The 26,766-nt window shown below is 38.7% G+C and overlaps 1 protein-coding gene across 1 annotated transcript in view; it reads left to right on the top strand.

Annotated features, from left to right (window-relative positions):
• DNAJC1 (DnaJ heat shock protein family (Hsp40) member C1) overlaps positions 1–26,766 on the top strand; it is a 193,285-nt gene that overhangs the window by 94,483 nt on the left and 72,036 nt on the right. The window contains exons 5-8 of the mRNA XM_074943406.1: positions 309–406; positions 1,580–1,673; positions 12,506–12,596; positions 15,981–16,147. Coding sequence (XP_074799507.1) covers positions 309–406; positions 1,580–1,673; positions 12,506–12,596; positions 15,981–16,147 — 450 coding nt within the window. The remainder of the gene's footprint in view (positions 1–308; positions 407–1,579; positions 1,674–12,505; positions 12,597–15,980; positions 16,148–26,766) is intronic.

The raw sequence follows: 26,766 nt of genomic DNA, 5'->3' as shown, positions 1-26,766 counted from the left end.
TTTTCCAAGCTACATTATTAAAGTTGATGAATGAAAAAGGAGGCAAGTTGAATGCTTTCTCCTCTTAGAAAACTTTGATTGCTATGGAGATACACATGACTGACAGAGCTGGACTTCATGTGTGTTTAAGGACTGGATGCCATGGCAACAGTTATTGTTAAAGATAGATGATTTTACTTAATCATGTAGGACCCTAGATATATTTGCATAAATGCTACTCTAATGTTTATCCTTCACAGAAGAGTTCCAGTAACATTCATAGAGTACATGTTAATGATAATTGTAACCATAATTCTTTCTACATTAAGGATGAACTGCTTAGCAAAAAAAAGAGAGACAAGAAGAAAAAGACAGGAGGTAGGAGTACAGATGAAGTAAAACTTGGTGCTGCTGACAAAAACGAAAGGTGGGAACAGTTACTAGTGTATTTTCATAATTAAATAATTTTGTCAAATCTCTACTTCAGATATTAAAGAAATTGATCAAATATTTTACACACTCAGCCTGTATGCTTGTATGTGGTGTGACCACACCGAAAAATAATCTTTTAAATTTATGAGAATGTAGCAAGGCTGGCAATGTGCACTATGATTGCTGTTTATAAATATTCAGGGAGGCATTGGTTTGGGTTTGTAATATGAAGTGTCGTTATGTGGAAAATCAAAAGTAATTGTAAAGCAAAGAATGTATAAAGTATAGTTTATTTGCAGAAGGGTGCTTCTGGTTTATAAAACAATTTTTGCAAGAAGTTTATTACAAGCTTTTCCACTGAAGATTTAAATTAGGTTAAAAATGTAAACTAACAAATTCACCGTTACTGAGTCTTTTAACATATTGCTCTGGTAACTGCTGAAATTTTGGAGGTTCTTTAATGTTTGGTTATTGTTCGGTTCACGTCGAAACAAAAGCATTAGTAAAGGATTCTGACACTGCTCTTTAGTTAAGAAACAACATAGGGAAGTGACATCCAGTATACTCCAAAAGATACCACCATTTCTTCTATTGATTTATAGAAAGAAATAAAGGGTTTAAATAGTTCACACAGCAGGGGCATGAACTGGATCAATGCAGGATGGAGATCAGAGACTATTCTGCCTATCTTCTATTCTGATGACATCAGTGAGTAATGCTTCAGTGAACTGCAAATGACATTAATTTTTATGTATTGGTTTATTTATGCTACTGTCTTCATATCTAGTTGTCAGCACTTGTGAACACTTTGGTTATGGTTAGTCTTTTTTAGCTGAAATGATCACTTAAGGCTTAAGAATTTATTTTGTGTAAATGAAGAAAAGTCCTGTTAAAAGAAGATTAAAAATATAACAATTAATAGAAGCACATCGTCTAAATCTAGTCTTGATTCTTTGGTTTGTTATATGCTTTTTAATGGCTTCAATATTCATAATGAATATTTTGTATTAATGTTTATGCACTTTCAAAATGGATTAATAAGCATTTTGAATTTTACATTTCTAGTTTGAGGCTGTAGGAGAGTTTGCTGACTTTTGTAAAGAGGTATATTGTGTAATAAGAATGAAAATGTACTTTTAATATTTAAAATACATTTTCTTTGCTGTAGAACATTGGAAAAACCACAGTGGCGTGATTTGCTTCCATGCAAGCTGGGAATTTGGTTCTGTCTTACTGTAAAAGCGTTACCTCAGCTGTTGCAGGTAAAAATACAATTTGCACCCCACTTTTTTTTATAGGATTATTTTGCTGATTTCATTATGCTGTGATCACACACAGTGTTGCTTGTTCACATGATTTTTCTGTCTTCAGAAGCACTTTTCTTATACAGATAAATTATTATTTTAAGGCTATTGTTTAAAAGTTCATCTAAATATGAATATATATTGGTAAAATGAATATTTTGTGTAATATACCCTACAATTCTAATTGTAGTTCTCTCATTAATCTGCACTCTGATTTATAAACAGGCAAGATGTTAAGAACTGTTCAAGATAAATAGAAAAGGAGGGTGAAAATTACATGTATTTTAGGAGAAGTAGTAGTGTGTGGAAATAAGCTGTAAATGGTAACATTTAATTATAGCTTAAATGTATATAAAATAAACAGTATTTGTGTAATATATTGTATATTAATACCTAGTTCACATTTAATAAGAAACAGGGAAATAAATTGAGGGTGTTTTTTTACGTGGAGTAATTTTAATTTTACCCTTTTCACTGGCAAGTGATATCCACCTTTTTCCTCAAATTAATCCACTAATTTTTTTTCTAATGACTCAGAAGGTTTTTTAAAATTTCATTCATATGCAAAAACCTGTCAATGGAAGGTTAAGGTTGTACAGTTAGTACTTTGGAGGAGGGGAAAAATCAGGAAAGGCAAAAATTAACATTGGCATAGGAACTTAAATTTGTTCAGCCTGTCTGATTATAGTATTTTCTTCTACTTTAAGTATATAACAATAGATTTATTTGTTAAAAGCATATTGTAAGGTACACAAATTATCTAACATCACCAACTTAGTGTCGTCATAGTCAGAAAAGTGTCTATGGAGAAGAAAAAATATCTTGCATAACAGATTTTTACGCCCTGTGTTTTTGGTCATATCTGCTTTAGTGATTAAAATTTAAGATGGTTGCATTTTTATTTATTATTATTATTTATTATTTATTTGTTTCTCTAATACTGTAGAGTTGCTATGAATCAGGGGAAGAAAGCTGAGTTAGATTTTGGCTTACACATCACTAACATAATTATTAACTAAGGCACCACTGCTGGAACTGTTTCCATGCAGATAAAACCTAGGTTTCACTTCCATGCAGTTGATTTTACAGGAGTAGCATATTAAACAAGCAAGAAGGCAAAACAACTAATTGTTTTATCTGTTAGCAGAATAAACTTACTAAGGAAGTCAGAGACAATAAACATGGATCTCAGGATTACCATTTTTAATGACTTGTTCAAGGATAACTTCTCTTGAATGTTAGTTGTAGACATCTTAACTGCTTGTATTTCCTTATTTTTTTAAAAAATTAATGGTGTGTCTTGATATTGTACTAAAGTAGTTTTTAGTTAATTTTCTTGTTTTAAAGAAAACAATGATCACTTCCCAGTCACAGTTGGACTTTTAAGTTCATTCCTCATTTTGGTGAACGAGTTGGGGGAGGAGTGAATTCACAGATTGTTGCTGCTATTTGTTGACAATTTCCTGTATTGGTTAACAGGACAGTAGCACATCTTATCATTTTGATTATTTTCTTCATTTACAATTTCTCTAATCCTTTTTCTAGGAGCAATCATGGTGTATTGTCATTAGACTATGTTAAAAAAAAATCTTGGATGTCTATTAAGCATGCCCAAATTACTTTTCTTCAATCATGTAACTTTATTATCCAACAAGCTATTCTCAAACGTGGCCAGTGATACTCCATAATTAATCATATTTATAGGCTAAGTTTAAAAGCTCCATCCCTATTTGAATGAAGTGTGCATAGGAGAGAAAGCTGTAGCAATATCTTAGTGGCAAAAGTTTGCCCATCCCACTCACTTTCTTCACCTTTAAGCCTTACATATTACAACTAGCTGAACAGATTTTCATCAAACTTAAAAAATACATCATTTTTTGCTTGATACCAGAAAGCTTTATCCCCAAAAGAGGCTTTAAAAAAAAAAGTGAAAGCAAAATTATAGTTAAGGTTACAAAATAGTTTGTCTAGTATTTGCTCTCAAAAATATTTACTTATGAGATGATAGGGCATGTTAATGTCCTACTTGCCATAGTTCTGGCCACTTAGATGATTCAGATTGCAAAGATGCTACACATGTCTAATTCTCATTTATCCAACTGAATGTCTTCCTCCCCTCCCCCTCCCTCAAAAATATCAAATCAGAGAAGGAAGCACTTAAAATAATTAAGGTGGGCCTTTACTTGAGAAAAATGCTTTGTTTGCATGTCCTCGGAATGGCCTGTGTCATTTTATCTTGCTCTGCTTTTTTGCACCATGGAGTAAAAAGAAAAATGGGAGAGGGATGTGTGGAAAAAAATGTAGAACTTTCAAAACTGAATTATACAAGGAATCTTTTATTTTTAATTATTTGGGAGCATGATTCAAGAGGAGGAAGAGGAACAAGATGGATTTTCATAGTTGTGCCTCTGAGGTTAGTTAAATTTAGGGGAGGGGAAAGTGAAGAAAACAAAGTACATTTTAAAAAATTCTTGTAGAAAGGGAGCTTGTTGAAAGAAGTGATGTAACAACGTTGATATTCTAGGACAAATATTTTTTGTGAATGTAGTGTGAAACAGTTAAGCATTAACTTGTATAGTTCAGTGTAATTTGTACTGTATTAAAATGTATGATTTGTACTGTAGGCACAGAGTACAATAAATGGTTTAGGTAGGAGACACATAAATAGGATACATGTTGTTGTTAGGCCCATTTTTATTTACTCTTTCAGGTGAATAAAGAGGAATGAAGGAAGGCTGTAGGTGGCTTATTTTTTCCCTCTTAAAAATAAACAGAAACAAAACAATCCCACTCTCCTGCTCCCTCTCTTCTCTCCCCCCCATCCCCCCAGCCACAACCTGGGGATTGAAAAGTCAAGCTTGTAAACAAAAGAATGAAACTGCTTAATAGTGTGTGAGTATCGCAGTCCAAATCAAGGGTGTAATTCAGAGCACAGACTTTTGTTAATTGCAGATTTTAATTATCTTTGTGTGGTACAAAAGCAGACTTATCTGTGAATAGACTAGCTTTTAACAAAAAGGTGACTGAGGGTTTCTCTCCGTAGATGAAGACATACAACTTAAGGAAACTGTTTTGCTATTTCTTAAAGGTCCTCGCTAACTACGCTTTTATACTCATAGTTGCTTTTAGATAACTGAAAATAAAGGTGTTCTCTATTAAGCTACTTTTTTTAAAAAACAAACAAACAAGTATTCTTTGCCCATCTTCCATATTACTTGTAGTGGAAGCTTAAAAATTAGTGTTGGTCTTCATTTTGCATTAACTTTATTTATGCCAGCACAGCCCTAGGAAACATTTTTGTTAGTTAAATTGTCATATCGCTGCTGGCCTTGCTGTAATGAAGCAGGAAGCATTTTTGTCTGATTTCTCCAGAAATGGACTCTTGTTAAGAAAATTAAATTCTCCTATTATCTGCAGAATAATGATACAAGCTTCATGCATATTTCCATCAATAGGTTGTTGGAAAACCTTCTAGTGATTTTCCAATGGTGAGGAGTCCTTCAGTCTCCATTCATATTTGCGCTGAGTGTAACCTATTGAGATTGTCAACAAGATTTCCAATAATGATGGAGACTTTTGGGATACAAACCTTTAGTCCATTTCAGAGTAGACAGAATAAAAATGGCCACTAATTTATTTTATGTAGACCATGTATGATAGTTAATTACACTTAGTTACTAGCCTGGACTAGATTCAAAGCAGTGAGCAAGAGATGTTTAATTTCTAGTCAATGCAGTGTTGAATTAAAAGAAAAATCCAGGAGAAATTTTTCACTGCATTTGAACAGCTTTTTAAAGATGGTCCAGTTCTTCCCAGAACAGGTTGGCAGTATCTCATTGATCTCAAAAATCTCTACCAAAAGCATTTCATCTTTGGCAAGGCCATTTTTAATGTTTCCTTTGTTTTGTGGTCTAATCAAACTTTTCTTTGTTTATTACATTTTACTTCATATGTTCGTGTGTTATATTTGATATTATATCTGTAATATTTAAATAACACACACAAAAAGAGGAACTTTTGTAGAGGAAACTTTCAAGCACAAGATTTAACCCACAGAAAACTATTTAATTCATAGGGGGATGACAACCAGGAGCTTCCTAGTTTTCCAGGGGTTTAGGATGACAGTACTGAAGCACTGCACTTAGTAAGAAGAGTTCCTAGGTTCTGCAAGATAGGATAGGGCAGGGCAGGATGTGTGGTGGAATGGGTTCCCATTTATCCTGCCCGAAACCAGGCCCACACTAAAGAATTTTGGGGCCCTGTGCCCTATGGAAATTGTGGGATCTCCACTTTATTTAAAGTGCCGCTGCCACATAAATAACCCACCTCACACAGACCCCCAAATGCCCCTTCTATCCCATATATACCCCATACACATCCCAGGAGCCTTGACATGTATTTTGCTCACTACAACCCCCAACAATTTACCTCCACCAGCAGCCCCCAACATCGCAGCTCCCAAGCTCACTGACCCCCAACATTGCCAACTCTCCTTCAGCCCCTCACTCTGCAGCTCCCCAACACTTCCCATTCAGTACATAGGCTATCAACAACTTGCCCCAGCTCCTCACTCCCATGACCTTCCTGGCCACTCACTGGTGCCCTGCAGCTCTGCACTCTGCTCTTTTCCTAGGATAGCGTGGTTCCTCCAAAACCCGGCTCCACAGCTCTGCTCACTTCCAGTGCCTGCTGTGCACTTACATGGCCCCACGCTTCTCAGCTGCCCCTCTGTCAGGACAAATTTGAGTGAGTGGTGGTGTAACCTGACGGACAGGTTCTCAGTGCTGCCCTGGTTTTTGTTTTTTGGGGGGCCTTCTGCAAGTGTATTGAGTGCACACTAGTGAATCTGGCCTACCTGGAACCAATTTCAACCTTTTAGGGCAGTGGTTCCCAAACTTGTTCCGCTGTTTGTGCAGGGAAAGTGGTGGGCCGGGCTGGTTTGTTTACCTGCCGCTTCTGCAGGTTCAGCCGATTACGGCTCCCAGTGGTGGCAGTTCGCTGCTCCAGGCCAATGGGAGCTGCTGGAAGCGGCGCAGGCCAAGGGACCTACTGGTCGCCGCTTCCAGCAGCTCCCATTGGCCTGGAGCAGCGAACCGCGACCACAGGGAGCCGTGATCGGCTGAACCTGCGGATGCGGCAGGTAAACAAACCGGCCCGGCCCGCCAGAGGCTTTCCCTGCACAAGCAGCGGAACGAGTTTGGGAACCACTGTTTTAGGGGAACCAGCAGTGGAGGGTTTGGGTTGCAGCTGGAGTTCAAAGCTGAGATTAAGTGGCTCAGAAGGTGGCAGGCAAAAGGAGCATTGGAGGTAAACTAGGGACTGTGGAAGGTGAGCAAGAATCATTTGGCCTGTTCTAAGTGGATAGCCTGTGATATCCACTTGAGGAAATAAGTGGCTTATACTTTGGGGAAGGAGCAGAAGGTAATTGGGGTGGAACAAAAGTTATCGGAAGAAAGAGACTCATTAAAAAGAAGATACTTATCTGCAGTTTACTGTAGTCTGAAGGTTAAAACATCCATTTTGTCCTCTCTCATTTTTATGCAACGATTGTTTAAAGGCAAACTGGTACATAAGAGTTTTTTCTCTTAAGGCTTGTGTAACGTAGTGCTGAAGCGGCGCAACTGCACTGCTGTAGCGCTGCAATGAAGATGCTACTTCACTAATGGGAGAGCTTCTCCCATTGGCATAGATAATCCACCTCCATGCGAGGCAGTAGCAATGTTGATAGGTGAAGCACTTCCCCCCGTCGACATAGCACTGTCTACTGGGGGTTAGGTCAGTATAATTATAATGCTCGGGGGTGTGGATTTTTTTACACCCCGGGCGACGTAGTTATACCGATGTAAGTTTGGCCTGAGTTAGCTCGTTTTCTCGTTTTTGATCATGTAGATCTAAATTTTTGACATCCCATTTGTTACCCTGACAACACACTGATGTCAGGATTATTTAATGCAATGAAAGAGTGTTTTTGCCACATGATGGTTGCTGGTGGTAGTTATACAAAAATGGGCAAATCCAAGGTTGTTTTTTTCAAGTAGCTCTAACTTGACCCTTTCTTCATAGCCTCTCACACAAAAAATTAAGTATTATACTTAGGATTGTTTCTGGGATTGTTTATAACTCTCATACAAACTACATAAGAATATTACAATTAAAAAACCAAATAACTCTAACCATCCAAAAATATGGAGATGACCATTTAAGGTACTATACATAAATATTACACTTCCTTTACAATTTGCATATTTGGTTAACAGCAATACTGATGTACAGAAAACACAGTTTAATGGTTTAATTACATATGTCCAGTTGGGTTGCTAGTCTGTGAGAGTGGGGGGAGTGCTGGACTGACAGTATTTTCAGACCTATCATCCTTAAATTTTAAAAAAAGGGCCGTGTCCACTTATACGGGACCAGAGCAAATGAGAATCTGATTTTATCATGGAATGTGCCTGGAATCACACCTGGTTCCATGAGGCAAGTCTCCCCTTTTCCAGCCCTTGTGGTGTTTTCTTTGGTCTGTCCTCCTTGTGAGGGAAATGAGGGGAGATCAACGAGGGCTAGATGAAGAGAACCAGAACAGCAAAGATTGGTCAAAACAACTGATTGAAATCCCCAATTCCGTATATTAATCCCAGCATCAAAAAAACTCCACTGTAAACAAAATGGTAGTTTTCCTTTATTAACCGCCCCCCCCCCCAAAAAAAACAAACAAACAAAAAACCTTAAGTGAGGATTAATTTTGTTGCCCTTCTCTATCAAGAGCTTTTATAGTACCTGGCACCATAGCACTGAGCACATTTTGTAAAGGATGGTTCCATTCATCCGATCTGTAAATTTATTGATAGCTGGCAACACTGTATATAGTGTGGCAGAGCTGTGAAAACCCTAACTTCATATATCCATGCTTCTGTGTGATAAAACATGGACCATTATATTACATTAAACTATTTTTGCCTTGAAGTTTCTTGGATTTTTAAAACGTAAAACTGACAGATTAATGGTCTAATAACTTTTTTCTTTAATACAGTTGTTTGAAAAATCAGCCAATCAAATTAAAGTTGTTATGTATATATCTGTAAAACTGTACCTGTGTTTATACAGGAGTATAAACACACACAGCATAGCTGGGAGTCTACATGTCACGACTTTGATACATAGTTAAGGAAAGTGTAATATATAACTATCTTGGTATTCTTTTCAAATGCTTCTATTTCTCAAGCAAATTCCTTCAAACAGGAGGAAAACACTTGTTCCTATTAAGGTGTACCCAAACTGTTCCCATTAGGCAGAACATTTCCAAACTACTTGTTTTTCTTTGGAAATCTGGACTTTGATCCAGATCCAAATTTTGTTGCTTAGGCTTCTCTTTAATTCTTTGTGAGGACTGAGCACATACCAAGAATGAAATGTAGATGTAGATATATTTTGAACTACTTGAATGCAAAAGAAAGTGTCTTTTCAAAAATGTGCTTAGAAGTCTGACTTGTCCAAATTGGAGGGTAGGCAAATGGTATTTTTTTATATTTACATTTTCAGAATTTTGTAGAATAATCCCCATCAGTTTGGCCTGAAAATGATCATAGTATGATAAAATTGAACCCCAAAACATCTTGGAAAACTAAGAGCCTAAACATGAGGATTGATGATGGAAATGACATTTCAACCATAACTAAAGGAATATGGCAATAAGTTAACTGCAGGATTGGACAGTAGCAAAAATATGTTGGTGAGGGAGAGAGCTTATATTCAAACATAAGTGTCTGATATGATTACAAAGTTGTAGGAACAGTTACTGGTTTAAGTAAATTACTTGGTATAATTTGTTCTCCCTTTTAATTTTTTTCCTAGTGAGTCTCCCTATTTCTAAACCTTTTTGTAAGTCTACATATTTTCCTGTTTCATTTTCAATTTCACTAACTTTTTTGGGCCATCTATATATATCTATATACAGATATAGCTGTATAGACATATATAGGCAAATTTTGCCCTCAGAAGCATCTTTTTAGCTCTTATTGAACCTGGAGAGCCAAATGCTCACGTTTGAGGGCAGAAGTAGCCCTATAAATATTTTAAATGAGTTACTTTTCTGATTTCTGTCTTTTTGCACAGATCTATGCATGTTCTTTTTTTTACAAGATGTGCGGCCATAGTGTTCGTTCTTCACATTAAGGCTGATATTCTGATCATACAAAAATAAATGGTGTTTAATGAAATAATATACATACAGTCCAGTACTTGTTTGATATCTTTTAACCTGAGCAATGCTTTAACTTTAACTTACCCACTTTATATAGATACTTCAAATTTAGTATTGCTGTTGCTTTATCTGCTTCTGACTAGTTTTCTTTGTTTTTCTGCTCTTGTCTCTCATTTTCATCTGAGCCGCTGTTCCAATTGTTCCATGATTGACACACTAGAGAGATTGACAGTTACCCCCTAGTGCCTGCTGTCTGGGGGTCCCACAAGCAATAATGGATTTTGCACTAGAATTTAGCATCAAATATTGGTTTTCAGTGCTAAATCAGAAATGTGGGATGACTGTATCCTCTTTAAAATCATAGCTTTAAACAAAAGCATCTTGATATCTGTAAGCCAAAAATCTATGTATTCAATGTAATCTGAATTTCTCCAAAATTCATAGCAGAGGAAGATTAAGAGTTTTATTTTTGGTGATTATTCTGGTTAAAGGTATAAATAACCACATAAAAACAAGGAAAACTTCTTGTGTGTAAGTGGGGATTCCAAATTTCAGTTTTAACTGAAGAGATGAAAACAGTATAGATCCTAATTTTTCAGTGATTTGGTGTAGAAAATAGGAAGTCCCTTTACTCTTTTAAAGGAGTTGCTGTCTTGTTCAAGATGCCTGCTGTAAATGATAGCCAGCCTGTATCACATGCATACACACATGTACAGGCCCTTATCCTATGAAGATTGAAGCATGTGCTTAAATTGTGCAGACCACATTCTCTGGTACACTGTGTCCACGTAATGAAAAATGGAAATACCCAGTGGAGTATATCCGCTGCACAGGGGAATATCTTTTCTGGCATAAAACTGGCAGGGGTGACATAGTCATCTTGTTCCTGATTTCCCCCTCACTCTGCAGCAGCTCTCACACGTATCAGGGCTGGATAGCCCCAAAACGTAAGTGTCTAAAGTGCAATGCAGATGAGAAGCCAGCCCTCTGAGTAGTCCCATTTCCTATAATGGGGATTCCTCATAGTGAATAAAAGACAAGCATAAGGGTTTTTAAAAAAAATATTTTGGGTGGGTCGTTTTTTTAATCATGACCAAGATTGTAAACTCTTTGGCGCACGGATCATCTTTCCAGTATGTGTGTGTACAGTGTGTAGGTTTGATTGATGGGTTGGGGCCTCTAGGTGCTAACACAATGCATATAATAATAATTTATTGCATGTAGCATCTGTGTGGTGGACAACATTTTTTTTGTATAGCTGCCTACAGTGGGAATGTAGGGTGCAAACAGAAAATGACTGCTTAACACAGTTTTTAATAGTTATTTTATTAAAATTGTTTTTATTGCTAATAAAACAATTGTTTTCTGATGAAGTCTATGCCATCACAATGCAAATAAACTTTAAAAAATATTTTAAAAATATTTCCTGGTACAGAAATAGCCAAAATCAAATAGTGAGAATGTTTACAAAAAGAAACTGAAAAACTGATTGCTAATGTATAAAGGAATAAGTAATTAGTTCATTTTGGTATTAATAGGTTAATAAAGGTATAATTGTTATTTAAGGCAATAACCCAAATAAAATTAAGTTTACTTAATGTAACTAATTTTGATGTGATAGAAGGAATGTTGTGCACGTCTAAGGTTAATAAATGCAGTTGCAACAACTTCCATTCCAACACTTACGTATTTTAGTCCTTGTTACTGGTTGAGTGCATAAATAGGAGTGCAACTTTAATTCCATTAACGGGACATCATTTTAGGAAAACTCTCCCTTGCTTATCTCAACCCAGAAATCTTAAAAGCTAAAATAGACAGCCTTTCTCATCATGAATTAATTTAAATCTATTAGAAGATTATTATTCCTGAGGATATTTCTGCCCATAGCTGTCTTGTCACAAATTTTATTCTTAAAAGTGCTATGACTTTCTAATGTAAATCTGATAAACTGGTTTCTAGGAGTAAGGCTAGTGAAAACCATTAAAAAATGTTTAATGTTTGATATTTATGCTTAACTGTTGATGCCTTTTTCACAATTTTTAAAGCATTATTAAAAAGGATTTTTTGGTAAGGTCTTGTATATTGGATCTCACCTTTGCTGACATCATAAATGATTTTATAGCAAGATGTCCACTGCTCTGCAGTAGAAAAAGAAATGGCAGCTTTAATTAAAAAATTATTTTCAGATATCTGTGTAGTGATGAACTTCTTGCTACTTGAACTTCCAGATTGTTGGGGTGAGCAAAATGGGTGCATGGCCCCGTAAAGAGCTAATTAGGGATGCACTGACTTCTCAAGTATAGGACCATTTAAAATACCCTTCTGAAGGTGTTTTTTCTTCGTTGTTTCTTTTTAAGTTGCGTATAGTAAACTTTAACCTCAGCATTATCAAATATGGAATTAACACAGAAATTCTAAGTTCAAGGCAAGTCATTCCTGTCACTTGAAAATTGCTGTCTCAAGTGGAATGAGTGAATATATTTCATTTGCTTTTTTAAAAGAATTTAAAGTGAAATAATTTAAAACAGTGCCATTGCAACAAACTTGTTTATATAAAGGATGCTAATGTCATTGCAACATTTTCTTAAAGGATGCCAGACGATTATATGTAGAATATAAAGAAACAAAAATGAAGGCGAGAGAAGATGCCCTGGCTAGAGCTGAACTTGAAACACTTCAGAGTGAGTTTTTAATACTGTCTTAATACACAATCAATGTAATTTATTATAAGATACCTACTGTAGAAGATGAATGGGAAAATATGCTTTCATTGTTCTGAAATTTATTTTGCAAGTTATTTTTGCTGTCTGTCTAGTGAAAGTCTTCTGTGATATGACTTTTGAATTTCACTTAACCTGTGCTCTCATTTAAATTGGATACAGTTATGTCCATGTATGAACATAACTATGTGATTAGTCAGAATCAAATATTTGTGCGCTGAATTACATTAATTTGGCAAATAGTTTTGCTGTTGTATCAAAAGTACTTCTGAGTTTGATAATTTTGTTATAGGTTTATTAAAAAGATTGTATCTAATAAAATGTAAATTGAAAGAAATGTTGTTTAACAGTATAGGCAAAGAAACTCAAAAGTAAAGACTTTGTTTATGTTAAGGTATGTTTTCAGAAGTGGCCTCAGGTTGTGAGCCTGTGTGTATTATTGTGTCTGCATATAATTGCAGGTATAGTTTATAGTGCTTATGTGGTTGATTTCTGTGTACTATAAAATGCACCCACAGTTACTTGCACCTATGAAAATGTAGATGCAAACTTTGGGTGCAGAGTTGTGACACTGTTGAAATTGGAACCTTAGGGTACCAGATCCCTCTGCTCTTTTAAATACAAAATGAAAGCAATAAATAACTAGCATGCATATTTTAATATTGAGACTGGATGATATTCCCTTTTTTAATTCCTTTTTTGATCATAACCAAACTTTTAAAACTTGTTTTCAAAAGAAGCTAAAATGTGTGTGTTTGAATTGAGTATAACGCTTCTCTATACAGTTTTGTATTTTGGCATGTGTACTAAAAGCCAGCAACCATTGTGGGGCATAGAGTACACATAGGGAAAACCCTTAGAAATTTGTACTACAGTCCCATTTGCCCATGGTCTGAGTTTTCTAAAATCAGCAGAGATGATTCAGCATAATTTGTTACCATCTCCCCAAAGCCTGGAGTGCAAAGATCATTCTGCTGTTCAGTAGGTATAGGGTGCCAGTCACAAAGTGGACCAGCTTTATACTTCATGTAGCAAATTGTAGTATGAAAATGTGAACACTGCAATCAGTGTTTATCAGTAACTTTATGATATTAGAATGTATTATCATTTTGTTTCATTTGAATGATGACCTAGAGCATATCAATTAACAACTTTTACTGTTTTGTTTAAAAGGACTAGTTTATGGTGCTAGAAGGGCAAATTCAAGTAAGAAAACATTAAAATTATAGTGGTTAGCGATCCTGTGTTTATATTATTTTAAAAATGGTGAATAAACTTTTTTCAGCATTTTTCTCCTGAGTACTGAGTGCAGAGAGAGGCAAGGGGGTATTAGTTATGAAACTGTGATTAGTAGAGTTTGTGGTGGAATTTGACACAACCTTAATTGGGCCAATGATACTGAACAGAGCTGTTACTGGCTAACCATGTGTTGTCCATCTTATATTTTAAAAATAAATGAATGTGTTTGAAGGTTTACAACATTCAAGAGTATAGACACACAACATTACAGAGCATAGACATATCCAGCGTGTTACTAAAGTCAGAATGTTTCGTAATACGAATTCTCCAATGGTTACATGCAAAACAAAAAATCTTTTAAAGTTAAGTTCACTGTATACTTCAGAATTAGTATATAAAGGTAGTAAAATCCCCAAATGTACATTTCAATTGTCCCTTTCCTTCTTAATTTTAAAGACCGTCAGTGGACTACTGAGTTCATAATAACATTTCCATCAACCTAATTGAGTAAATGCATCTCATGCAGATTAGCAATAGCTGTTTTATGCTGCCTGTTTTTCATGATCTAATTGCTAATTTACCCTCATGTCTATCTGCTTTACTGCTGAAATTGTGTAATATTCTCTGGGGGCTCAAACTAGAACCAGTGCAAGGGGGAATTCCATATAACTTGCAAATAGGAGAGAATGCAGCGTGGAGGTCTCATTAACATGCGGCATTGCTAGAGAAGATACAAAGTGTGAAAAGGTAATTTCTTGATAAGTAAATATTATCCTACCAGGGAAATCTCTGTGCAGAATTTTAACTTATTCTATTGACACCTGTGCATGGTTCCTGTTAGCACTTCTCACTATATTTTAAACCTTTTTTCACCTCACTTCATGTTTTTAAGTGTCAAATATAATTATTAAATCCTCCATGAAGTAGATGTTTGTAAAAATGTGGTTTAAAGAAAGTTTGTTTCTATTATTTATGTAATTATATGTAGCTGTTTTTTTACTTACAGAGCTGTAAATATTGTAACATTTGAATTTTCTGATTTCTCCATTTAAATTCATGTGGTTTTCCTAGCAACCTAACTTGTTACAAGGATACCAGAAGAAAGATACAACACAATTCCAAAGTGCAGCTTTATTTGTAGACTTAAAGGTGATTTTTCATTGAACCAATAGTATACATGTAGATCGTCCTCATGGTAAGGGATGTCTTTGTGACCATGGATAGTTCCTTGGTCTAAATCCTGATATTAAAGAGGTGATTTATAACTCCAGTTCAGTGGTCACCAGACTGAGTAGCCTTAGGCTTCCCAGGACTAGCCAGCTGTCAGTTTTCTCAGTTGGGAACTCAATTTACTTAGAGTTTGAGTAACTACCAAGTCACACTCTGGCGGTATATGGTAGTTGGTTTCTCTCCTGTTTTGGGGAGTTTACACCACAGGGTTTCTGAAATTCAGAATTGTAAGGGTCTGCTTTTGAGATGTTGTTTTGTGGGTCTGTTTTTCAGAGAGGCTGAGCACGTAATCCCATTTGAAGGCCAACTGAGTCTGAAGGTGCTCAGCACCTCTGAAAATAAGGCCTGAGATCTAGATCTGCCTAAACTTCCAAATGTTAAAACAAAGATATTTGTAAATAAGAAGAATCTAGGGGGTGGGAGGAACTAGACATGAGCTCAAAAACATATACTTTGTTCAGCACATTTGAGGAAAGGGGGAAGGCAAAAGTGACTTTTGAGATCTTTCTGCCTCATCCATTCCTGAGATCATCTGGTCCTGTGTTGACATGTCCTCTACACAAGGCAAGGATATTGGATGGTGTAGTGCTGACTTTACACTGCCGGGGGAAACGCCAGCTATCCATTTAGGGCAACTTTCCAGCTGCTGCTCGAAGTGAGTCCAAGGATCTAGCCCAATGTGTATTTACTTGTTTCTTTGTAGAAGAATAAAACATTATGCTGTGCAGTTTTGGTTATGACAAACATTTGTCTTCCTTCTCCCTAATAAAAAAAAAAAATTGAATCCCCTTTTGAACTGAAAAGCTCAACTCAACATTAACCATGGAGCGACTAGGAACACCTCTAAATCATGATCATTTCTCTTTATTTTTGTAGAGGAGAAGAAACCTAAAGTCAAGAAACCAAAGTCTGAATTCCCTATGTATACTGCTTCAGAATCCAATGCATATATACCATCATATGATCATGGAGCTTCTATTGAAGAGATTGAGGAACAGATGGATGATTGGTTGGAGAATAAGAACAGAACATACAAAAAAAAGGCAAGTTAAAATTTCCCTTTACATTTGTCAAGTACATTTAAAAGCTCTTCTTTGAGTGATTGCACATGTGCATTCCACTCTTGGTGTGCATGCACCCTGCATGCTGTCAGCGGAAATGTTCCCCTCGATGGTACCTGACGGGGCTGCTTGAGCACACTCTTCTTACCATGCGGCACTGGTACCAGTATAAAGGGCCAGCCAACCCTGAGTCCCCCTCAGTTCCTTCTTGCTGCCTGTGACGGTCCCTGGAACTGCTACTCTTGCTTCTGCAAATACTATGACTGTGTTCTCTTGTATTTTATTGTAAATAATTTAGTGTTATTAAGTTCACTCAAAGGGTGCCATACCAGTTCCGAGAATGCCAGACTCTGCTTTTTCTTTGTTTACAAACACCTTTCCCATTTCCTCAGTGCTTGGTCCCATATCACCACAGGCCGTTGGGTGTTGAGTACTAAGAAGAGGGATACACCCGCCAGTTTATTTCTACCCCTCTCACGAAGAACTTGTGGTCCAACAGGTTCAGTCTCTCCCCTCACGTGGGAACCATAGAGGAGGTTCCACAGAATTTAAGAGGAAGGGTTTCTGCTCCCATTATTTCCTAATCCCAAAAGCAAAGGGGAGTCTCAGACCTATCTTAGACCTGTGTCAGCTCCACAACTATCTCAAAAAAATTTCACATGGTCACTCGCGTGTCTGTTTTTCCCTTTTTGGAACCTGGAGACAGTTACACCACCCTCGATTTCAGACACGCCTACTTCCATGTGTTGCTCTACCAAGGGAATGAACCCTTTTATGCCAGCACATTCAACCCACCATTTTCAGAATAGAATATCTAGCAAAACAGTATCTTGTATGGTATCCTATAAAACTGTTGTCACACGGATCATTAATATCATCATGGGTGTATGTACAGGTTATGTATAAAGAATTCTGTATGTGTGCTAGAAATGTTTGTAAAGTATGTTTTGGAGCTAGTGGACACAAGTCTGCCCTAGACAAAGGAATGTTGTTTTACCCATTGCCTGTCTCTCCAATGCAGATTGAGCAAGGGGAGGCAACAGATAGTGGAAGCACATTTACATCTAAGGTAAACAAAGGCCTTGTCTATGCTAGAGGGGAAATTTGATCTAAGCTACGCAATTTGAGTTATGTGACTAGCGTAACTCAAATCAACGTAGCTTAGATCTGCTTACCGCGGGGTCCACATTATGCAATGTCAACAGGAGATGTTCTCCCGTTGACTCCCGCACTCTTCTCGATCCGGTGGAGTACAGGAGTTGATGAGAGAGTGATCTGTGGTCACTAAATCAACCACCGATGCATCGATCGCTGCACGTCGATCCCCTGGTAAGTTTAGAGAAGCCCAAAGTAATTAAACCAACTGGAGAAACAAATGGACCAGAGGAGTATGGAGACAGTGTGGTGTCTTCAAAAGCAGCAGGGGAGAAAAACTTTATCTGGGGACATACTTCACAGGAATATATTTCCCTTCTTTTTATAGTCCAGTGAACCTTTGAGGGAACCCCTGAGTTATCGATCACTTAGGGGACATAGGGAACAGAGCACCCTTTGAGCCTGTGAATGGTGGATCCTCTTGGCCTGTAGGGCAGGAGCTGCTACTGGCTTGCTGTAAGTGTGAAACTCTTTTAGGGAAAGATATAGCTTGCTAGAATTAAGTTTTAGGCACTAAAAAACATGTTGTTTTTGTTTGTAACCCTTTTCTATCTCTTGTATTCTTGCCTGATATCACTTAAATCTGTTTCTTTATTACTACGCTTATTCTTGTTTTATTACAAAACCTTCTTGATGTTCTGTTGAAGTAAAGTGGGAGTCCTCAGCTAAACTAACAGGCTGGTGTGTGCTCTGTCTCTTTGGAGGCAGAAAACTTAATATCTGTGGGTATCCAGTGAGAAGGACTGGACACTGCAGGGAGATGTCTCTGGGGAACTCGGTAACTGGGTTTGCTGGTTGTTATGCGCAAGGCAAGGTTTTGACTGACTCAAGGAGTTTGCTAGCAAGGCGTACAGTCTGGAGTGACATACAGTTTAGTAGCAGCAAAGCTCTTGCTGAGGCGGACGGGTGACCCAGTGACTTACGGTTCTGGGTTCCCTGAGGAGAGTGTCACAGTCATATATGTGGTATATACCATGTGGTTATGCCAGCATAATATCCATACGCTAAAGTCCAGAGAACAATCTTTTTCCAGCAGTGTCTCTTGGGGCTACACATGCACCCTGTATCCCCTCACGCCCTCCACAGCGAGGGTATAAAAGGCAGAGCACCCCCAACTGACACTCAGTTCTTCTCACTGCCCATGGTAGCAAGTTGGAGCCTCAGTGTCCTCCTGGTTACCCTGTAGTATAGCTAGTTATGGGGTTTTTTTAGCATTATTTAGTCTAGTAGGTTAGCTTCAGATAAGTTATATTTGGTCATTGGTTTATATAAAAAACAAAAATATTTTCTTATTGTTTACACCTCGGTACTACGGACTAGGTCTGATGGTGATGAGCAGGTCTCCTGGCTTTAAAATCTTCCTTGCCTGCAAGACTGTTGAGCCTGCTAACGATGCAAAGTCAAAGTGTGCGTTTTGTTTAGGGGAGGTTCACATCTCTTTCCCTATGCCATCTGTAATTTTTTTTTCCAAGTGTTCACAGAGGATTCCTGATGCTCATTCGAAATTGTTCCTGATGGAAAAAAATCTATGTGGAGTGTGTCTGACTCTGGGGTACACCCTCAGCAGTGGTCTCTTGCTTTGAAAACATTTTCAACAAGTGCCCTGGCTAAAAGAGATGCCACCTTGGGATATAAGAAGTCTTCTGGCTCTAAGTGCCCTCATGCTGTTAGCAAACACTGAGTTTCATCAGCCCTCTTCAGGTCAGTCAGTGTCTCCTGTTACCCAAGGGAGGAAGGAACAAAGATCTCCAGGCACATCCCAGCATCAATGACCGTCCTCAGTATTGGCCAAGAAGACAGTCTTCATAAGCCTTATATAACCAGGCTTCTATGAAACCACATCAGTACTGTGAGTCTAAGTCTAGGGAATCATGTTCCTTAGCCTCAGTGACGCATCCTGTACTTTTGGGGACCATCACTTCCTCGGTACCATATACAGACATAACCACTTCTGGGACGCTGGCATCGGTACTGGTTGTCATGTGATACCACCTCCCTTGCCTGCTGAGACTGTATTTTCATAACTTGTGTACCTTAGTTATTTTGGAATCGAAGTCCGTTGCTGGATGGTTCTCCTTTGTCTGCAGTATGCAGAGCTCTGCCAGTATCAGAGCCTAAGGTATTGAAGATAAAAATATCTGTGCCCAACTTTGCTGGTACTGATGGCTATCTTTCATGTGAAATCTAAGGGTCTTCCAGTTTCTACGCTTCAAGAATCTTCTGCATTAGAAGAATTTTATTCATTTGCATTCTCATCTTTGCATAGTAGTCAGAGTCATTCTCCTAGGAGGTTTTCACCTTTGACTAAGTGACCTGAGAGTGCCCTTGAAGGAAATCCTTCTTGTCATAGATCTCATGCTCCAAAAAAGTCTCATATTCCCTGGTTCCCACCTGTATGGCACTTACAAGCCCTTACCTTATGGGACACAAACCTGGCCTGTTTGGTCTTCATGGAATCATGATTCTCTTTCATTGGCTCCTCATTCAGCTGCATGAGGTCCAGGGTAAAGTCTACTCTTCCAGTGATCATGCTAGGGACCCTCAGTCATCCCATTAATTTCTCATTGGGCAAATACATTGACTATATCAACTTCAGGGCTATCCAGGACCTCCTTGAAAGGATGGTGGACACCAGCACCTTTCCAGGATCGCCTTAAAAGGATAAAGATCCACCTGGAAGGTGTCAAGGAAAGAGCTCATAAATTCTTTGATGTTTTATACCTGATATCCCAAGGTCAGTTAGCTATGCTGATTAATAAAGGCATTCTTGAACCCCCTAAGGATTTATGCCAGGCTCCAGCATCCATCTTGGGCACGACCAGGAAGGCAGATTGCAGATACCAGGTACCACCTGAGGCATTTGAATAACCTTTTTATGCACCTGATACCTGGTTTGTTGGTTGTAACAGCAGTTCACAAAAAATCTAAGTTGCCTGATCTGCCTAGGTGAAACCTCAAGGACAAAGAACCTAAGACGATGGATCTGCTGGGGGCGGGGAGGGGGCAGGTGGGGTGCGGGAGTTTATTCATCTGCTTCTTTGCAATTTCAGATAGTCAATTGTCCTGCTTTATTGACTAAATATAACTTACTGTAATGGGGCAAGGTTTTACTACTGTGGGAGAGACTTCACTGTTAGGGCAAAGACAGCTCTGCAGGCCTCTCTGGATGCTTCTGACGCTGCAGCCTGGTCAATGGCCACTGTGGTGAGGTGACTGAGAACAACGTTTTTGTGGTTGTCAGGAATTCCTACAGAAGTTCACAGCACTGTTGAAGATTTGCCTTTTGAGGGCCTTTTTTTTTTTTTTTTTTTTTTAACTTCAGAATGGATGAGGCATTGCACTTACTGAAGGATTCCAGGCACCACTTTGGTGTCTCGGTCAATATTCCTCTTCTGAGAAGGAGTATAAAGGAACATTTTTCTAGACAGTGATTTAGATTCCAGTTCAGCAAGGGTGTATCTTCCTCAAGAGATTTGCCACAATGAATCATATTATCTTGTCTTCAGTCTCACCCAGTGAGTCTGCCTCCACTTTATGGGTTATATATTGTCTACTGTTTGTGTCTAGTACTTATTCATGGTTCTCCCTTCGACCTCCCTGAGTTTTGCTAAGGTTTTTAGAGGTGTACTAATTGAGCAGCCCAGCATGGATTTCCCTGTAGAAATTTCTCAGGAGGTACTTTCATTTCTTCCTTGATGTACAGACTTTCTAAATGTCTGCCAAGGTATTTCATTTCACTAACTACCCACATCAAACACCCTAATGACAGAGGCATCCAAGTTGGGGTGGGTGCACCCCTGGACTCTCTCCAGATCCAGGGCACGTGGTCCCAAGCAGAGACTGCGTTGCATAAAAATATGCTAGAGCTCAGAGTATCTAGCCTGCACTGCTTTTCTTCCACTCCTTCAGAGTATCGCTACTGAAATTCTGATGGACAGCGTAACAGTGATGCACTATATGAACAGGCAAGGGAGAAGGCAGGATCCAGCACTCCAGTTTTCCCGAGTCCTATGCCGTTTTTTCCCAGCTCTCTGTCTCTGGTGCCCCAGCTGCCCATCTCTGCTTCCTGGAGTCATCGGTCTTGAGTTTATATGGTAGAGTTCATCCTTTCCAGAGCGTTTGTAGGGCGTCTGCCTCCGTGTTTCCATGCATGGGCCCCTGCCATCCCAGTGGCCCTGGACTGGGAAGCCATATGCTTATATCCTATGTTTGATCAACTTCCTGTAGCTTTCCATCTTCCAGGTTCCCAGAAAGATCATCTCACCTAAACAGAAAGCACTCCATCAATCGTGAGTGGAAATTGAGATGTAGGATTAGATCAGGTATTTCTAAAATAGGGTGTTCCATTGGTAGATCTGTTTGCTTCCAAAGTGAACATGAAGTGTCCAGCATTCTGCTCCGGGAATCAGACACTGATAAGTCACTCAATCTCTTGTAAACCCTGCAATGCCCGTTAGGCATTGGGTGAAAGTACAGTGGCCACCCATGTGGGAGTAACCCATTGGGGCAGCCTCAGAACAGAACATATGGTCCTCAACTTTCTTTTCACAGCTTTCTGGCCAGTTAAAGCACAGATATCACAGACTGCAGTCCATAAGTTGAAGTCTGGGAAAGCATCTAGAGTTTGTGATATCGCTACTGAATTGCTGAAGAAAAGTGCGAGTATTTTTATCATAGCTACGTAGGCTTTTCCAGACCATCTGGTGCACTGTTGTCATCTCCAGTGATTGGAAGAACAGTGTTATTCTCCTCTGTTCAAAAAGGGTGGTAAGGCAGAATGTAGCAACTATTGAGATGATATGCTGCTGTTAGCTTCTGGGAAAATCTTTTCTCCCATGTTAGCGTCTTGAATCAATGATACACTGTGTGGCAAAGGCCAGAATACTCAGTGCAGCTTTAGAGCTGGTTGTTCCGTTGTTGACCAGATCTTTACCGTGAGACAGCTTTTTAAGAAGATGGCTGAATTTAATAAGCCAGGTGTGGCACTTTTTACATAAAGACTTCCATCAGGCCTTTGATCACTATGTCATGCAAGTTTGTGGGATCTGATGAGGTGACTTGGTGTCCCTGGGAAGATAGCATTATTGATAGAAGAGGTCTATAATGAATAGAAAGCTCTGTTAGAGTTAATGTTAGATACACAGCATAGTTCCCTGCGTCCATAGGAGTTCAGCAAGGCTGCGCGCTGTTATCATCGTTCAATAGTGGCATTGATTAGTTAATGGATAAGCTTGAGGAAGCAGCCGTTGGTGGCGTTGGGCTGAACACAGTTCTGTTCTGAGATCTCAAATATGCCAATGACATTGTCTTGTTGGATCAGTTTGGTGAATTGGTGCAGCTGCTGGCCAATCTGGTTGAGCTAAAAGCAGTGTGTGTTGATCTGGTTATTTATCTGGATAAAACTAAGATCCTGACCTTTGCCATCAAGCAACCTCCAGGTCCAGATTACGACCAGCTCAGTATTAAATCTGTCTGGACTGGTCATCAAGTACGTGGCAACTGTCAAATATCTGAGCAGCATCAGAGTGTTGGAAGATGCTAAAGAGGTGGACACTTATAGAGCAGCAACTTCAGCCATTTTTGGGGCTCCTCAGCTGCCTCTGTGGGGAAGTCATGACATCAGACTATCTACAAAGTTGAGGGTCTATAGACTCATGGTCATACCAACTCTGTTGTACTTAAGTGAAATATGGGCAATGAGGAAGGCTGTAGAACACCAGATGAGTATTTTTTGATTCTCGTTGTCTTCATCATATGCTCCGTATTAAGCGGCACAACAAGATCACAAATATAATTGCTGCTAATCAATATGAGTTTATGGAAAATAGCCCTTGTCAAACTAATTTGATATCTTTTTTTGATGAGATTACAAGTTTGGTTAATAAGACAGGAGTATTAGTGTAATATACTTAGACTTCTGTAAGGCATTTGACTTGGTACCACACAACATTTTGATTAAAAAACTAGAACTGTATAAAATTAGCATGGCATACATGAAATTGATTAAAAGCTGACCAAGTGATCGGTCTCAAAATGTAATTGTAAACAGGGAATCATCATGGAACAGGTTTGGTTAGGGATACAGCTGGGATCAATTCTTGGTCTAATGCTATTTAACATCGTTGCACAATGACCTGGAAGAAAACATAAAATCATCACTGATAAAGTTTGCAAATGACCCCAAAATTGGGGGAGTGGTAAATAAGGAAGAGGACCTGTCACTGATACAGAGTGATCTGAATCTCTTTGTAAACTGGCTGCAAGCAAATATGCATTTTAATATGGCTAAATGTAAATGTATACGCGTAAGAACATAGGCCACATTTACAGGGTGAGGGACTGTATCCTTGGAAACAGTGACTCTGAAAAAGATTTCAGAGTTTTGGTGGATAATCAGCTGAAAATGACCCACCGGTGCAATGTTGTGACCAAAAGGGCTATTGTGGTCCATGGATGCATAAACAGAGAACATGGCCATACTGGGTCAGACCAAAGGTCCATCTACCCCAGTATCCTGTCTTCCGACAGTAGCCAATGCTAGGTGCCCCAGAGAGAATAAACAGAACAGGTAATCATCAAGTGATCCATTCCCTGTCTCCCATTCCCAGCTTCTGGCAAACAGAGGCTAGGGACACCATACCTGCCCATCCTGGCTAATAGCCATTGATGGACCTGTCCTCCATGAATGTATCTAGTTCTCTTTTGATGTAGCAGTGGTGAGCATTGAAGAGGGATTTGAAGGAGGACAAGGCAGTTGCCTTATGGATCAGTTCTGGAATGGTGTTCAGTTCTTCAAGAGCAGTGCAGAAACATGCTTGGGGACTTTTGTGTGAGAAGCTGACAAATGGGTGGATGAGATGGGAGCTGAGGAGAGGGGTACCTTTTTCACTATACTGGATAGAGGTGAAGGAGTCCAGGACCTGACTTCCATCTAGGGTCCTGATGCACCTTTGAGTCTATATCGAAATACCAAAAGGATGGATTTCTCTGTTTTATAATGATGATAAAGATCAGGAATTATTCTTTGATACCCATCTCCCTTCCAACTGTCTCACTAGCCTCCACTGTCTTTTCCACACAGGTAATACAAAATATATATGCTTTGTATTGTACTCTGCATTTCCATATAACTCTTGCGCACTTTATCATTCTGTGTATTGGACGATATGAACTGAAGTCTGAAGGAAAAATTCATCCCCCAACATGCAGTAGCATAGGCTGCTCTCTATCCTGATTCAAGCCAGAGAATAGGGTTATGAGGGTGCAAAGTGATGGCTTCTGGAACCATTACTGAGAATTGTCTAATTTTTTAGATGTTTACATTTTCTGCTTGCTTCATTACTGAAAATTTAAATTTTGTAGGGATTCTCAAGTTTAGCTATGCACAGAAACATTTTTAATACAAGAGATATTATTTTGAAGATACTGTTTAGTGCTACCAAGTAAATATAAATCATTCATATTCTACTAGCTAAACACTTTCAAAGCACCTAGTGAATTCTTTTCATAGAAATTGGTGCCAGGTAAAATTTTGTATAGTTGGTTATCTAACTCTGGAATGGGAATTCATACAATAGCAGTGTCATCATCTGTTTTTAAATCTGGTTCCCTAAATGGCATGAGTCAGTTCCCAAGGGAACAGCATAAGTAATACTGAAATCACTGAGTTAACATAACTAGGCATCTTACAGTGTCTGAATTTTTGGAGAGCATCATTGTAAAGGACTTTTTGGTGATGTTGACTTTATTTTCCAAGCAACGTGACATTCAGAGGAATTATTGAATTTGAAAGTTCCGTAAATCTCAGTTACGTGTTAAATAATGAATGTCTTCAGATGATGCACTGAAACATTTGTTTTTAATATTTTGTTTCTTTGGTTTTCATTCTGATGTACAATTAAGTATCTGGATTTTCTTCAAATCAGCTCATCAGAAGGAAAGTACAAGCAGCTTCCCTTGTTTAGATTGAACTTCTACTTTAGTCTTTACGTGAATTCTGGTGATGGATAAACAGTGCTGTGTACATACTTTTGTTGGGATTTAGAGGATATTTAAAGGCTATAAATGTCAGTTTGTATCCTGCTTCATCACATCAGTTTGTTGCTCTGTGTATACTATTAAGCCACCTATCATATTACTTTGTAGCCATTTAATCCTTTACCTTCCTGTTACCTAAAGTCTTCAGATCACTTTTAATTAGACCTGAGAGAATGAAGGGAAAATTATTAGTGGACATGTTTTGTTACATCTGAATTATTATTTGATCTGATTTTTGTTGTTTTGTTATCTTTTCTGCAAACATTAATGCAAATAGATTTTTTTTTTATACGAATATCAGGAAAGGAACTTTTATTCATGCCCAAAGTGCACATCCAGATACTCCAACATGGCTTTGTGTATTTGGGAACGAACATAGTATTAGAAGGGAGGAAGAGACTAGGAGAGTGCGAGATCCAGTGATTTTGAAAAATAAATAAATGCAATGAAGTGATCCTTGAGACCTTTCTTAATTTGTCCAGTAAAGCAGAAATGCCACACACACCCCCCTCCCCCAGAATCAGTGGATGCAGGAACTTGATGGGGCCAGTGGTGAAAGGAGGACAGTCCCAGTAGCAGGGGGGGGGGGGGACACTCTCATCAAGGGACAATAGATAGCTCCTTCCCCTGGGAGTTTCTGGTACTCATTGGCCATATGGGGGAGAGGGGTTCTGATTGGTCAGCATTTCCCAGCTCCCAGGATTTAGCCCAGTGCAGGGACATGTGAAGCCTCTTTTGGCTCCTTTCCAGCAAAGAAAAGGTTACTCACCAGCTTCCAGCAGCAGCAACAGGAGTCCTCCAGATGCAGAGGGAGGCTGATAAGAATCCTGGGGCCGCTTTCCCCAGGGGCAGAAGGTCTGCTCTGGTCGGGGGCGGGATGCTACTATGGGGGTGATACCTCTGCCCACCCATCCCAGCATGGTGGCTCTGACTTCAGTCAGAGCAGGAGCCCCCTAAGGGAGGGATTCCAAACTGGTTCCTAACCCTAACCCTCCCCCACTTTGCCTGATTGAAGGATGGGGGCTGGGAGTCACGTAGTATTTGATATAGTGGTGGTGAAGGCCCTGGCTCTGTATTCCTGGGCTTGCCCTGCTGTAGATAGCTCTAGGGCAGTGGTTCTCAAACGTATTTTATTGCGCCCTCCTTCTTTGTGTCTGCAGTATTTTACCTCTCCCCCGCCACACAAGTACATATACCAATCTATGCAGCAGTGGTGCGCCTCTTGAATCATTTTCAGCTTTTGTTTTTCACTTGAGTTGTTTTTTCCTGTTGCACAAATGAGCCAACAATCCACTGTAATAAGAGCAAAAGCAAAACTGCGATTGTGGTGCTTGCTTACAATTTAATGTGGACACTGCATCGTAGCAAACGGATTAACATACAGATGGCAACAACTTTGTATAATGCTA

The sequence above is a fragment of the Natator depressus genome, chromosome 2 (assembly GCF_965152275.1).
Source record: "Natator depressus isolate rNatDep1 chromosome 2, rNatDep2.hap1, whole genome shotgun sequence".
NCBI classification, from domain to species: domain Eukaryota; kingdom Metazoa; phylum Chordata; order Testudines; family Cheloniidae; genus Natator; species Natator depressus.
Note: the sequence above shows the minus strand (reverse complement) of the source record. Positions and strands in the feature narration are given on the sequence as shown.